Below are 16,190 nucleotides of genomic sequence, written 5' to 3' on the forward strand. Positions count from 1 at the left end.
TAAAATAATCTTATGTAACAGAAAAGGCAAAACTTTGTAGTATAGGATAATCATTTTAAACTAATGTGGAACTTAATATTTTTTTTTATCAAAACCCATTTGGATTATGGATCTAAAATGGGTATGACCCATATTAGCTTATGTGGCATTTATTTTTGGATTTTTATCATAAAACTTAATGCCATGTCATATTTATGGTAGGAGTTTGAGGCAAAATGATTTTTAAGTGACAATGATAAATTTTAATTACTTTTAAGTGACAAAATAGTTAAACGACTTTACTGAAATTGAAAGATAGTTCAATGACCATAAGTGAAATTAACCATATAAAGGTCTTGTAATAGATAGTAAAAGATACACAATTGAAGAAGAAATAAGAATCTCTCATCTCTTTCTCTTTATATCTCTTAGCTTGTTTTTCCTTGTTCCATATTGTTACTCGTAAAAAAACAATTTTCATTTCTTTCATAACAAAAACAATTTTACCTAAAAGTCAATTATTGTTTAAGGGAATTCATAGATATAGGTTCACCTTATAATAGTATAGATATGACCTCACCTATAATAGTACGTATAACCTTTAATTTTAACTTGGATCTTGGACTTACTCGGCCAAGTGATGTTGATGGATTCAGATTTCAATCATACTGGCTCTTTTCAAACAAATCAATTTAGGTAATTCTCCATCAATTCTCTTTGTGAATAAATCATGTATGACTAAGCTGAATGAGCAATTGTAAACTGTTTATTTCAAAATTAAGAATCAATGACCTTCAAATACATCCTTTATCTTTTCAAACTCTAGCTTTAGAGGGGGGAAAACAAATATATAACTGTAAACACCTAGTAAATGCCGATCTATTTTGTGAACAAAAATCTTAACTGGGTTGCAAAACCACCAGTTCTCTTTCTCCTATTTGACAGCAGAAGAAGCAAGCTCGCTGCAATTGTATACCATTGTTCTCCATTGTTCTTTGCAAATCTTCAAGCACAGATAATGAACAAATTATTAGTATAGAAGCTAGCCCCGACAGTAACAACACCACATCTTACTCTTTTTCATCTCTGTTTTCTCCAAACAAATGGAGGTGGGATAATAGGAAAAAATGAGCCAGGAGCCTTTCCTCCAGGCTGAAGGATAGAAGTTTACTTGCTATGTTCATAGCTTACAATTTCTTCAATTTCATTCTCTTCTCCTATTCCACTGGCTTCTGTGTTTCCAAGGGTATCATGCACATCTTTATTTCCAGTAACTACAGTCTTTAATGAGCTAAGGAAAGCCTCTTGTTCTCTAGTGTCTTGTTGGTCACCGAGCCATTTGCTTACGCTTGATACCAGATGGGGTTTTGGTCTCCATCCTGGATTTTGTGCTCGTACTGCTATTGCTTCTTTCATGCATTCAAAGGCCTTTTCCATCTCATCCGAATTCAAGTACCCTGCAGCGATGATAGCCCAACTATTCGGGATTGGTGTCTTACCTTTCTTGATAATGTCTTGCAGCATTATTTCGGCTTTATCAACTAAGTCATTCTGGCAATATCCAATTAGAAGGACATTTGGCACTCTAAAATCGTAAGTGTGATTAGAAGACTCCCACTCTTTTAGCACGGCCTCAGCTGTCTCTAGATCACCAAGCTTAACCAAGGAACCTAGCATGGTGATGTAGTCCCTGTTAATTTGCTTTTTACACACAATCTTTTGTACACCCCACAATCTCAACATCTCTTCCTTATTGCCTAGATTCGCATAGTGGGAGATCAAATGATTGTAACCTATTGGATCTTTATGTAGCTTATCTTCTAACTTTTTCAAGAAAGCAAGAGCCTTCTCCTTGAACTTGGCTTTTATATAAACATTAGCCATCATGGAATAGGTGATCCAGTCCACTGATATGAAAGGCTGGCTTTCCATTTCTTCAAGAAGCTTCTCCATACCACTATAATCAGCTCTTTCTCCACAGCAATTGATGCAGATCCGATAGCTGAAGTTATTAGGGGTGACACCATTCTCCTTCATCTCCGACAGCACATCAGAGACTCGCTCGAGTTGCCTTGTACTTCTGTAAAGGCACATGAGATTGTTGTAAACAAGAGTGCAGGAAGCATAACCAAGTTTCTTCATTTTCTGAAAATGGGCTAGGGATTTCTCAACTAGACATTCTCTAATATAACAGTTGAAGAGTGCACCATAAGTCTTATCATTCTTCTGTTCATCTGTTAGGTTATTAAAGTAGCACTCTGCCGCTTCCCAACCATGGACGACACCAATAAGATCCAAATGCACAGCACAATCTCCTGACTTGAAAGGGCAGAGACCACTAACACTCATCCACTCGGAAACCTACATGGCAACAAGCATTCACCACCAGCTTTAGAAAGAAGGGCAGGTCAGATGTAGTAGTAAAATGGGTAATAGTATCATGACACAATGTCACATTTTGATCCAAAAAGAAGAAAACTTTCAGACATTATGTGTGGGAACATGTTGCCATTTTTAGATGAGTTTGGAACAAGTTGCCATTCTCCAGTTCAAATATGAGCTGCACAAGCATTTTCCTTTCTTACTTAATATTAGGGTTGTCTAAAAAAGCTTCAATAACAGGATTTTAAGTTCTACATGCTAGGTGTAAACAATATTAAAACAACCAGATCACTTATAAAGTAATTACCGCTAAATGCTCTATGATGAAAATTAATCGACAACCTCGTAAAAATGGTAAGAAACCTACTATAACATTAACAAGTTAAAATTCACTGATAGTGTAAAAACCCTTTATGCTGTCAGTGTACATAACTTAAATCCCAACTAAGACAAAGAATACAAGCTCAATTTCAATACCCTGCTCCTTGATCCCGCTTCCCATAGCCCAAAAAGAAACCAATCAATCAATCAACTAAACCTCCATCTCAAATTAGTTGGGTCGACTATACTAATTCATCCATATCTATTCCACTTTCTCTCTTTATGTTTAGAATGAATATTTAGTCCACTCTATTCAGTAATCTCATTCTAATACTACATAAGAAAAATTGCACGAATTCTTAAAAGACTAAAAGAAAGGATAGACAGGAAATGGAACCTGTAGGGCTTGGGAAAAACGCTTACGGCTACGGAGATCACGAACAATGCGCTGAAGCTCCAAACTTGTGACCTTTCTGCCCTCGACCACCCATTGATCCAGAACTGGAATTATGAGATCCGCGCGTCTAACAGGGCTAATTCTGGAAAATAAATTATTACGCTTTGAGGAATAGACAGTGCAATATGCGCGGAATGGGAAAGCCCTACGCAGAAGATTGTAAGAAATTGATCGATTCAAGGTTGCGTAGTTCATTGAGTTTATTGGCTTTGGGGCCTGTAGTGCTACTGAACACTGGTTTGAGCTCCCCAACATTGAAAAACAGAAAAAGTACCTGAACAGAGAAGAGAGTCGAGACCCAGTTCAGGATTTAGGGTTTTAGACAAATGAAAGCTCGACGTAATAAATTAATTGCAATTTGACACTGATGATAAAAGATTAAGGGATATATTACCCTCCTTTGGTTTTTTAAAGAAAAAATTACTTCACTAAACTACAATAGAACCTCTCTAAACTAATATTAGGTAAATTAATAAATTCTCTAACATAATATTTTTCTCCGGTCCCGACTTGGATCTGTGAAAAATATCACTGATTTCAATAAGATAATATATTTTCGGAAGACCCCTATATAAATATATGATCCGATTAATATTATAAATTAATAATTCTATAAAATTACAAAAATATCTTAGACAATTTAGTGAAATAGATTCTAGTGTTTTTTGTTTTTCTTAAAATTTAAAGTTGAAGCTCATCTCTAACTTTTCTTATTGTATCTGAAAGTTCTGGTGTGGTCTTCTCGAATTGCACCAAAAAATTGTAAAGAGTTCTAGACGCGATAAGTGCTTCCCTACGCGTAACTGGTTCCAAAAGGTATTGTGTCGTCTTCAACTTCATCATCAACATTGTTTTCGCCGATGGTATCCATAATTTTTTCTAAACTCTAGACCTCTGAACATGTATCATTTTCACTCGGGGTAATCCAACAAGCTATTGTCATTCATTTTATTGCGGTAACTAAGATCATTAATCATGATCTCGAGTTCATGAATGCCGTTTTCACATGTGAGCTTATTTAAATTCCTTGAGGCTTCATCCCTCGAATGAATTTTGCAGTGTCGAAAATAATTTGGTATTGTGTCTTGCTGAACATTTGTCGTCCAAGCCGCGATCGCAAGATTGATATCATCTAAACATTAATATTTCCTGGATCAGTTTGTCCCAACTCATAACCTTCTAATATCCTACGGTAAAATCTACTGTGATAATGCATCTTGAAACCTCTTATTATCCCAACATCACAAGGTTGAATTTTTGATGTCATGTTGGATGGCAAGAAAAGCAATTCAAAATTTTGTAGTACTTAAATATTTTTTGGATGTGCGGGACAATTATCTACCACAAGCAAAATTCGTCTACCATGCATCTTGTGGTCAACCAACGGATATATTCATCAAAAATACACTTGTCATCCATGCTCGTTTGTTTGCACGATAGTGACAATTCAAACTGTTCATGTTGACATTCTTGAAGCAACGTGACTTTGTATATTTTTTAATAATCCATAAAGGAATTTTTTCAGATCCATCCTTGTTGCAACAAATAACAACTGCGGGCCTTTCTTTGTCCTGCTTTCTTCCTTCAAGTTGTTTCGTAGCAAGAGAATAATCAACTTATAACCTGTAAAACAAACCAGTTTCATTCATATTTTCATAGAGAATTGGTCAATTTTTTCCCTAATGGACTTCAATTTCGTCTCCATGTCTTGTATATCAACGGAACCACTCTCTCTGAAATGACGAAATGACTTGATACCATGTCTTAGCTTGAATTTCTCAAGCCAACCTTGAGAAAAGTTATGCTCAAAATCTTGTTGACGATATAAAAGTTTCATTGTATCTCTCGCATTATCCAAAATTAACTCTCTGGTTATATTCACACGGGCTTGGTATTGGAAAAATCACTCATAAACAACCTTCTTCATGTCTGAAATTTTTGCTGGCTTGTGCCGCTTGATATCCCTTCCTCTTTCTATGTTAGCCGAAAGATACTAAGTTGATCGTTTGAGTGTGTTTGATATTGTACCTTGACTAACTTTCAAATTAAAATTTTCATCAAGCCACAACTGCAAATCATTTTGAATGCATGTGGGATGATCTCTTTTGTACTCACATAATGATTTGTGTATTTGATCTGTCATTGTTGATTTTGTGACACCTTTTACATGAGAAGCCATTTTAGATTTTGTGACACCTAATTATTAGAAAACAATGAACATTACAATGATTTATTAATTACAATGAATAAACAATGAACATTACAATGAATCATTTAATAAAAAAATATTACAATCAATCATACATCATACATTGTACTTTATGTATAATGAGTTTATTTTTTATATTAATTCAATAAATATGATACATAAATAAGTAAGATATAATAATTTTGATGTAATCCAAATTAACCTTCATTGAATCTTGAAACACTCTTTAAATTAATAAATATTAATTTATCGATTAAAATAATACTTCTACAAAATAATAATATTTCATGGTACCGACACTATTAATTTAGAGAGGTTCTACTGGTACTAGGACTTCTTATATAATTCAAATAAGGAAAAATCTATTAACCAAAAATATAGAATTTTAGAATCATAAATATTAGGAAAATAATAAAATTATTATTTTGTCCAATGTGAAACTCTATTTTAAAGAAAAAAAAAAGCGAACGATATTTCACTAATGGCCTTTGTGCTTTTAATACATACCAGTCTTAGGGTACGTACATTGTGCGTGTATCCTAACGTGTTCTTAATGAGTTTAAATTTTAAAATATTACATTAAAAATTTGTGTTTGAGATATATATAAGGTAGAAGTTAACGAAGAAGTTTAAATCTTTAAAAATGATAATTGTCGATCCTATTTAGGTAACTCAATAATGTAAGAAATTCATCCTTGCAGAAGTCCTCAATTACCTCAATCAATATATTTAACTTAAAATTTATTTTAGTTTTATAATTTTATTACTTAATTTTCTGAGGTTATTATGCTTCCTTTTTAGTATCAACACACAGATCCTTGAAGATTAAGAGTTTTTTTTTGGAAAAGTATATATTCATATGTTCATTATAGAAGATATAAAATAGGATGTCTTTCTTATTTTTTCTCCGGATGCCTAAAACCAAAATATTGTTCAATTTTTTTACACGTTAAAAATATATTTTATACTGGAAAAAAATATTATTTAACTATTTTTTTAGTATTTAAATTTTTATGCCAACTATAAATTTTTTATTATATCTTTACTTATTTGAACTATATATAAAATCCTAATATGCAGAACTTTAAAATTAATTAAGATTAGCTTTTGTAAAATTGTTCTAATGTTTAGATGGTAGCTTAATTATAATGGACCAAATATATTTTAGCTCAGCACAAAAATTAAATATGATAATGAAGACTTATCATAATCAAGTAGACTTTGTATTGTATTCAAATTTCATTAGATAATATCAACAAAATAAACCGATGTCACAATTATATTGCCAGTTAATAGAAAACTTATATAATGAAATAAAATTTAAGCCACGTACATTCTAGGACCATTTATTTGAGATAAAAAATAATTTAATTAAGTATGCAATCATTTACGGCTGGAAATAGAACATGGTGTGAAACATTAATGTCATTAACCGACTAGCACTTCAACTCAAATTGCTTGAACAACATATATCACTACAAGAAATCGGACTTTTAGTGGCAACCAAAGTCGCTATTAAAGCTATTAAAACATGGAAAGTCGATGCTATACACATTTAGTGGCGACTTTCTGGTCGCTCCATGTACTACCGTTACTAAATGTTTTTGTAGCGCCACAAAATATACAGTTGTGGTAACTTAACTCGCCACAACAATATGCAGTAAATACCCAACCACAAAATAGATTTGAGGTAGGTCGCCACTGATGAACGACTTTTAGTAGCGACGGTAGTCGCCGCAAAAGGAATTATACCTTAAGTGGCAGCTCTTATCGCCACAATAACATGAGATTTAATAGCATTATTGGTCGCCATAAATAGTAATTATTTTGTAGCAAGGTTTGGTCGCCCCTAAAACCTATTTTTTCAACCGATATAATTTTGTAAAAATAATTAAGCAACAACAATATTTTTTTAATAATATTACACAAATGTATTGAGCAACTCATTAATGTAAGAAGAGACACCATTAAATCTCTTATCAAACAAAAAGATCAACGAACGTTTTATTAAAATTCAGAACATATAGGAATCGTCCATTTATACACATGAAATGCCCCAAAAAAACAAAAACAAAGAAGCAGCAAAAATAAAATGTCTTCAAGCTCCTCCTTGGCTAGTGCCATGTCATCTTGAACAATATGGCCTCAATAACAAACTCTCATAAGAGAATAATATTGGCCTCTCCAAGTGCGGCTCCTGTTGTACTATTCCATACGAAGGCACATTATTATCTTTTGCATACATTGGACAGATTGGTTACTATCTACAAAAGAAATTCAGGAATTTTTAAAATATCGTCAATATATTTTAAGAAATTCACACTAACAATGATGAATAAAATTACTTTATTTCATGTGTAGCTGCCCAAACTATCAAAATTGATCAGCACATATCAATAACTGACGGTAAATATAAAGAATTAAAGCTTTCTCTATTGATTATTCACTTAATCATACTTTCTCTCTAAAAGAACAAACTTCCTCAATACCATATCTAGTGCACATTGATGAAAGTATAGTTTGACAACATTAACATTTGAAATAATTCCCGAGTAGATGGTTTAAAATGAGTCAGACAATGTTGCGCAAATTCAATTTGCGCCTCAATACTAATTGTTAGACATTATTCAAGATAGATAAGCAGCTAGATATACTTCAAAAAAAAGAGTGCATGTTTTCACGATAGTATCAATGGGTATGGGAATTAGCCAACTACTGGTTGAAAGCAATATTTTTCTAAAAAAGAAAATTGAGTATTTCAAAAATCTATATGTACACTATGAATAACAATTATCTTCAGAAAATGTCTAATGAAAAAAATAAGAATAGGTTTCATACACAAAAGAGAGAACTAAGAATAGAAAACAAACCTTTGAGTTTCACGATAATGGATAAAGACTATATGTTCAAGAGTCCTGATAACAGAATTGGGAAAAATCCATAATTCATGGATGCAATTTTTTTTTATCTAACTACTAAAGTGAGCCATCAAATTTTGACCGAAGAAAAACAAGAAAGGAGGAAATCCAATAGATCAGACCAAAGCCATGGGTGCAAGATACCTATAGCAATTACCTTGATTGCAATAATAGCATTTTCACGACCCAAAATCTAACCATGGTCGTGATAGCGCCTATTGTGTTACAAGGCAGGCTTACTTCCCAAAATATTACTAATAAACCGATTATAAGAATTTAATAAAATATTTCAATATTTAAATTTTTAATAAACTAAATCAACTCTAAATATAATATAGAAAACATACAGAAACGAGCCCCAAACATCGGGGTGTCACTAAGTCGTGAGCGTCTAAAACTATAAACTAAGATATATAAACTGTCTAACTGTCCAAAAGAAGAAATGACAAAAGGAGTAAAAAGGTCCTGCGGACGCTAGCAACTACCTTGCAATCTCCACAGATAGCCGGCTTGAACTCAACGATCGCCGCGCTCTAACTCACCCGGATCTGCACCTAAAGTGCAAGGTGTAGTATAAGTACAACCGACTCAGTAGTAACAGAAATAACTAAGGAACTGAGCAGTAGTGACGAGCTAAGTAAAACAGTCCAATTATTTATTTTCACAATATAAAAATAAACAGAAATAAACAGGTAAATTCCATAACTCAGTAAATGCCACAAGAAAGTTTAACAGATAAATGCAGCAACAACACAAATAAATACAACCTCACAACAGTGTCACTCCATCACTCAGCACTCGCACTCAGAACACAACACTCAAAACACTCAACACTCTGCGCTCACTGGGGGTGTGTACAGACTCCGGAGGGGCTCCCAAAGCCCAAGCGCTAAACACGAACAGCTCACGTGCCATAATATCAATACCTGGATCTGCACGGTCAGCTCACATGCTACGCGGACAACTCACGCGCTATGGTATCAATACCTGGACCCGCACGGTCAGCTCATGTGTTACGCGGACAGCTCACGTGCTATGGTATAAATATCCTCACAACTAGGCCCTCGGCCTGACTCAGTCATGTACCTCTCCAGCCTCACAATGCACCACAAATAAGGGGACACAACCCACATCAAGTATCACAACATATCAGCAAAATAATAGAAATTGAGGTAAACATGTACAATAATTTCTATGACTGAGTACAAATAATGTGAGCATGAATGAAGCCTAAACATGATCTCTAACGTGAAGGCAGACAAGTTCACCAACAAGTAAATACATAAACACAGATAATGGTTATTAGGCCTCACGGCCTCACGGGACGGACCAAGTCTCAATCCCTCAAGGTATACACCCACACGTCCGTCACCTAGCATGGGTATCACCTCCAAACAATCACATGATATCAAATTCTCCGGGTTTATACCCTCAAGGCCAGAGTTAAAACTGTTACTTACCTTATCATTGTAAAATCCTACTCCGGGATGCCCTCGTCTCTGGACTCGATCTCCAAAAGCTCCGAATCTAACCAAAATCAGAATACTACTATCGACATGTGCTAAAGAATCGAATTCAACAATAATAACTACAAAATATGCCAAAAATCTAAAATCGGCCAAAACCCGCCCCGGGCCCACGTCTTGGAACCAATCAAAAATGGAAGAATTAGAACCCTCGCCCTCTCCCGAGTCTAACCATATAAAATTTATCAAAATCGGACTCCGTTTGGTCCTTCAAATCCCTACCTAAAACTCTCCAAAACTCAAGCCCTAACTCCCTCAATTTCACTTTGAAATCATCAATCAAATCCCAAAAACGAAGATGGATTCATGAAATATAACCAAAATCGAGTAGAGAACACTTACCCCAATCCCTATGGTGAAAATCGCCTTCAAAATCGCTCAAATCCGAGCTCCCCAACTCAAAATATGACCGAATGAATAAACTCTTATTTTATATATTTTTCTGCCAGTTATTCTGCCTCGTTTCTCACGTCAAACAATCCCGAAACTCGCTTTGTATGCCTCCAGTAAATTCCTTGTGAAATTTTAGTCAACTTAGGCTTTTGAATCACTCAATTTGACCTTATAATGAAGGAGATATGTAGGTTTTAATATTTGCAAATAGTGCAGATTTTTAAAATACACCGTCAGTGGCAACTTCGTAATTAATCTGAAAAATCTGATAACCTAATTCTTAATAAAATGACCATAAAATCCTCATAAGATGTCCAAATTCAACGATTCTTTTTGCTACGGGTCCGTAATTACGATACAGATCTAATGCTTCAATCAGAAAGAAAATCGGAGCTAAATTGGATGTAGGAAATTCCTTAAGAGGAAAGAATTAAGAGAAATTCTTAAGGGACAAGATATTTATCCGCAAGATAGAAACTTCTTTTTATTCTTGTGCATAATAGTTACACATGTGTACAAATTTTGTGCCAGGTCTTGAGTAGTCTATGCGGGCATGGTTCATTTGACCGTTTGCCCTTACAATAAACCCTATCGATCAAGCCGAGACCATTCAATTATAAAGTTTTTTTCCTTGCTAAAGTCGCTATCCGAGGGTAATGCCCCCCAGTGTTCGAGGACAATCGTAGAGAGGCCTCGAGTACTATTGTCATGATCTTCGATACCGGTTCATAACCGGCCTTCAATTCTAAGTTAGCACGATTTACTGTTGCCTCGTTAAAAACCTTGTCGGAAAATCCATTTGGGACAAAAACGGTTCAAGGGAAAAAGAGTGCAATACGTGCTTTCAGGCCTAAAGATTGTATCGTTCTTTGATGATTGCCTACAAGTGTTAGTTCGTAATGCAAATAAATAAAAGGAAATGCACGAAGTCGTATCTTAGCAATAGTATCACTTCAGTTGAGCTATGTTCCAGTTGTTCGGTAGTTGCTCACCGTTTATTTTTTCGAGTTTGTACGACCCTTTACTGGTGATCTCGATAATTTGATAAGGGCCTTCCCAATTTGGTCCCAAGTTCCCTTCGTTTTGGTTCCAGATATTTAGCGTGACCTTCCTTAACACCAAGTTTCGGAGTATGAAGCAGTGGCGAGTTCGAGAGGTACCGCTTTAATTCTTCCAATTCTTGTTGGCATTCCGGGGTCCATGCAAAACTGTTCTTCTTTTTGAGCAGTGAGAAGAACCTCTGACTTCTATCTAAAGACCTCGAGATGAATCGGCCTAGGACGGCTATGCACCCTGTTAATCTTTGTACGACCTTAACATTGTCCACGATTGTGATGTCTTCGATTTCCTTGATCTTATCGGGGTTGATTTAGATCCCACGATTCGATACCATGAAGCCGAGGAACTTGCCCAAGCCGACCCCGAATGCACATTTCTCCGGGTTGAGTTTCATATTGTATTTCCTTAGTATTTCGAAGGTCTCCTGCAAAAGTGTCAAATGGTCCTCTGCTTGCAGGGACTTAACTAGCAGATAAGTGGCACTAGCATGTTTTATTCCAAATGGCATTACATTATAATAATAGTTGCCATACTTAGTGATGAACGAAGTCTTTTCCTGATCCTCCGGGTTCATTTGTATTTGATTGTACCCGGAGTAGGTATCGAGAAAACTAAGGATCTCATGGACGGCCGTGGTATCGATCATGCGATCGATATTCGGCAAAGGAAAAGAGTCTTTAGGACATGCTTTGTTTAAATCTTTATAATCTATGAAAATTCTAAGTTTATTTCCCTTTTTAGGGACTACGACTACGGTTTCTAACCATTCGAGATATTTTACTTCCCGAATGGATCCTATTTTGAGAAGTTTGGCTACCTCGTCCTTGATGAATGCATGTTTTACCTCGGAGTGGGGCCTTCTCTTTATTTTTACCGGGCGAAACTTCGGGTCCAAGCTCAGTCGATGTGTAGTGATCTCCGGCGGGATCCCTGTCATATCTAGGTGGGACCAAGAAAAAGAATCCATGTTATTGATAAGAAATTTAATGAGTTTTTCCCTGAGCTCGGGTGTTAACCCCGTACCCAGGTATACCTTTCGATCAGGTAGATGCTCGATCAGTATGACTTGCTCCAGCTCTTCGATTGTTGATTTGGTGGCATCGGAATCCTCAGGGATTATAAAGGATCGAGGGATCCAATAGTCATCATCCTCGTCCGTTCTCTGCTTCTCCGACTGAGTCGAGGCTGGTGGTTGTGGTTATTATTTAGCTTCCTGTATTCCATTGGACTCCGATCCCTTTGTTGACGAAAACGCCGATATCGATGTTAATTCGTCGATCACGAACATATTTTTGGCAACATGCTGTTCCCCATACATCATTATTACTCCATCCGGTGTTGGGAACTTCAATATTTGGTTAAGGGTTGAGGGAACCGCCTTCATGTTGTGAATCCAGGGTTTTTCGAGCAGTGTGTTGTATCACACATCACCCTCAATCACATGGAACTTTGTTTCTTGAATAGTTCCGGTTACATTTACTGGTTGGATAATTTCACCTTTAGTTGTTTCACTCTCCATGTTGAAGCCATTGAGAATCCGAGATGTGGGTACGATCTGACCTTGTAGGCCGAGCTGCTCCACGACCCTCGATCGAATAATATTGGCCGAGCTTCCTGGATCAATTAAAACATGTTTAACCTGAATTTTATTCATAAGGATAGAGATTACTAAAGCACCATTGTGGGGTTGTGAGACCCCTTCTTCTTCCTCATCATTGAATTATAAAGTGCCTTCTGGCATATAGTCTTGAGTTCGTTTTTCCCCGGTGATTGATACTTTAGTGCGTTTGAACATGGGCCCTTGTAGAATATCGACCCCAGCAACGATCATGTGAATCACGTGTTGTGGTTCTTCCTACTCATTTTTCATGTTTGCATCCCTGTCTCTGTAATGTTTTTTAGCTCGGTCGCTCAAGAATTCTCGAAGGTGACCCTCGTTGAATAGACGGGCCATCTCATCCCTTAGTTGTCTGTAGTCTTCCGCTCTATGACCATGTGTACCATGGTATTTGCATATTTAATTTGGGTTTCTTTGGGATGGATCGGTTTGTATAGGTCTGGGCCATCTAGTATCTTTGATTCTCCCAATGGCTGACACAATACCTATTGCGTCGATGCTGAAGTTGTATTCTGATAATCGTGGTGCTTCTGTGGGATCGGTATGTTTATCGAAGCCACTTTAGCTCATAAACCCTCGAGAGCTCTGTCCTCGATCGTTCCTTTGATTATTTCGGATGGGGTTGCGTCTTGGGCCGCTGTTTCTACGATCTACATTGTATGGTTAATACCGATCTCTGTTCGGTCGGGGTTCTCTGTCGATATCCCTTTGAATTCTGCCAAAGGGCCTGTTTGGATAAACGAAAACGGAAGGGGTCCCCAATTGATCATCCTCGACCCTGATCTTTGACTGGTACCGATTATGTACATCGGCCCAGGTTACCGCTGGATATTCAATTAAATTCTGCTTTAGCTGTCTTGATGCTACCAAACTTTGTTCGTTCAAACCTTGAGTAAAGGCTTGAACAACCCAATTGTCTGTGACCGGTGGTAGTTCTATGCGTTCCATCTGGAACCGAGATACGAATTCCCTCAATATTTCGTTGTCTTTTTATTTCACCTTTAAGAGGTCCGACTTCCTAGTCTCAGCCTTTATTGCTCCGGGATGTGCCTTTACGAAAGAGTCTGCAAGCATGGCAAAGGAATCGATGGAATTAGGCAGCAAATTGTGGTACCATATCATTGATCCTTTCGACACGGTTTCTCTAAATTTCTTCAGTAGAACAGATTTGATCTCATTGTCTTCCAAGTCATTCCCTTTTATTTCGCATGTATAAGAAGTGACATGCTCGTTAGGATCGGTGGTCCCATTGTACTTAGGAAATTCTGGCATTCAGAATTTCTTCAGAATGGGTTTCAGTGCCACACTTGGAGGGAAACGCTTCTGTACGAATTTCTTTGAATCCATACCCTTTAGAATCGGCGATACCCCCAGTATTTGGTCAATCCGGGAATTGTATGTCTCTACTTTCTTGTTATTTGCCTCGATTTTATTTTCTCCTGATTCAATCCGTTTAGTGAGCTCCTCGAGAATTTTCATAATGGTGGGGTCAGTCCCCGATTCGTTGGCATTCGACCTTTCCGGCACAGGCTCGGTCTTGTGGACGACTTCTGGTTCGATCCTACTCGGTGTTCGGTACTGATTTTCTAGTTGTGCTATAGCGACTTGTTGAGCCTGTAATATTTTGAATATCAATTGGAGGCTAACTCCACCATCTTCTCTACCCTGCGTATCTCGACCACCTGACCGAACTTCCATGCGTATGCCACCTTCGGGATCAACGCCCAAATTTGCGTTTAGGGGGGACATATGAACTGACATCGACGGGATTTGCAATTGGTGCTTCCTCGAGGTCAGCCTGAGGCACCTCGATCCCTGGGGCGGCTATATTGTCATTTTCCCTGTGAAATCCGAGGTCGTTGTCACCATGTGTAGGCGCTGCTTGTGAGTTTGACATGTTTATCCTGAAAACAAGGATTCTTACGAGAACAAGTGTAAAGCAGTGTGTGTTATTAGAATCAATATTAAGCAATCACTATTATCCTTAGCCCCACGGTAGGTGCTAAATTGTTTACCCTTAAAATTAGATAACAATTAAACTTATAATATGGTTCTAAAGACACGTGATTTCACTTAATACCAATTGATAAATATGAAGATTAATAACAGAAATGAACTATAAAGTAAAGCAAACCAGTGTTAGAATGGAACTCAGCCCTCGAGTTTGAATACCCTCGAACTGGTTGATGCAAGAATAATTAAAATATAACAAGCTGATGAACAATAGTGTAAACGAGAAAGGGAATTATATTGCTTTGATATTTGTGAACAATCTATCCCTTACAAATAGTTAATACTCCCCTTTATATAGTAGAGGAATTCTACTTATAGTGTAACTCTAATTAAAGAAGAAAATCCCATGATTAGCTAATTAATCGTTCCTAATTTGATCCGGTCTGAGATTTCCGCCATGATCTTCGACCAGTCACAGATATTTCGCCTTTCCGTTATTATGTTATCATCAATCTTGCTCGATGCCTGTCTTATTCGGTCTCAATCGCTACTGGCCTTGATCTCGACAGGTACCTCGCATCCCGAACTTGGTACCTTGTCCTCGTACCTTGGTCTAATCCACTATGGGGCCGACCTTCGATGCAACTCCTTGGTCCCGGTCAGATAAAAAAATTGGATTAACTCGATTTTAACCGTATACAGATAGTCCCTTTGCTTCTAATGTTAAACTGATATATAGCTTCTATAAACATTCAATCATGAATCGTTTTCTTAAGCTCCAACGAATGAAAAAATTGTTATCAAGGACTACGGGATCTCTAAAGGTTATTCTTACCGTCGAGGTAAGCTTTTAATTTTTAAATTTTGCAATTGTTGCTTAATGTTAATTTTTGATTTTTTTTCCTTTTTTCTATTACTTTAAAATGGGCTTTCACCCATAGTGGATGAGTTTAAGACATAACTTCTTTAACTTCACATAGTAAAACTAGTTTTTACTCCCTTCGTTTCAATTTATGTGAACTTATTTGACTGTGCATGAAATTTAGGAAAAAAAATAGGCTTTTAAACTTGTGATATAAAATGAGACACATATATTTTGTGTGTTATAAATCATTGCATAAAGATAAATTATTTTCAAATATGAAAAGAAGTCATTCTCTTTTGCGCGGATTAAAAAGGAAATAAGTTCACATTGAAATGGAGGGAGAATTAGATATGGACTAATTCAAGCTAATAAGATACTAGCAATGTTTGCAATATGTTGGGTGAAATCCAAAATTAACCAGATTTACAAGTGGTAATTGAAAAATAGCCACAGTTTCAAAAGTAATCCAAATTTAGCCACTTTTCATGTAAAGATAAATCTGAACGAAAA

At 36.4% G+C, this 16,190-nt stretch overlaps 1 protein-coding gene across 1 annotated transcript; it reads right to left on the minus strand.

The window, feature by feature from the left end:
• Window positions 1-636: 636 nt before the first annotated feature.
• On the minus strand, window positions 637-3,494 carry LOC107787282 (pentatricopeptide repeat-containing protein At4g21705, mitochondrial-like). The gene is made up of 2 exons (XM_016608833.2): window positions 3,080-3,494; window positions 637-2,340 (listed from the first exon to the last, which is right to left on the minus strand). Exons 1-2 carry the CDS (start codon window positions 3,392-3,394, stop codon window positions 1,147-1,149), a joined length of 1,509 nt encoding a protein of 502 aa, XP_016464319.2. The 5' UTR covers window positions 3,395-3,494; the 3' UTR covers window positions 637-1,146.
• Between the last annotated feature and the right edge of the window lie 12,696 nt (window positions 3,495-16,190).

This window comes from Nicotiana tabacum, chromosome 2, assembly GCF_000715075.1.
Source record: "Nicotiana tabacum cultivar K326 chromosome 2, ASM71507v2, whole genome shotgun sequence".
In the NCBI taxonomy this organism is placed as follows: Eukaryota; Viridiplantae; Streptophyta; class Magnoliopsida; order Solanales; family Solanaceae; genus Nicotiana; species Nicotiana tabacum.

Bases quoted from the DNA above. Each gene is read 5' to 3' on its own strand.
- LOC107787282 (XM_016608833.2), bottom strand. From the start codon at position 3,394: ATGTTGGGGAGCTCAAACCAGTGTTCAGTAGCACTACAGGCCCCAAAG. The intron at 2,341-3,079 runs GTTCCATTTCCT...GTTGCCATGTAG, and splicing joins GTTTTTCCCAAGCCCTACAG to GTTTCCGAGTGGATGAGTGT.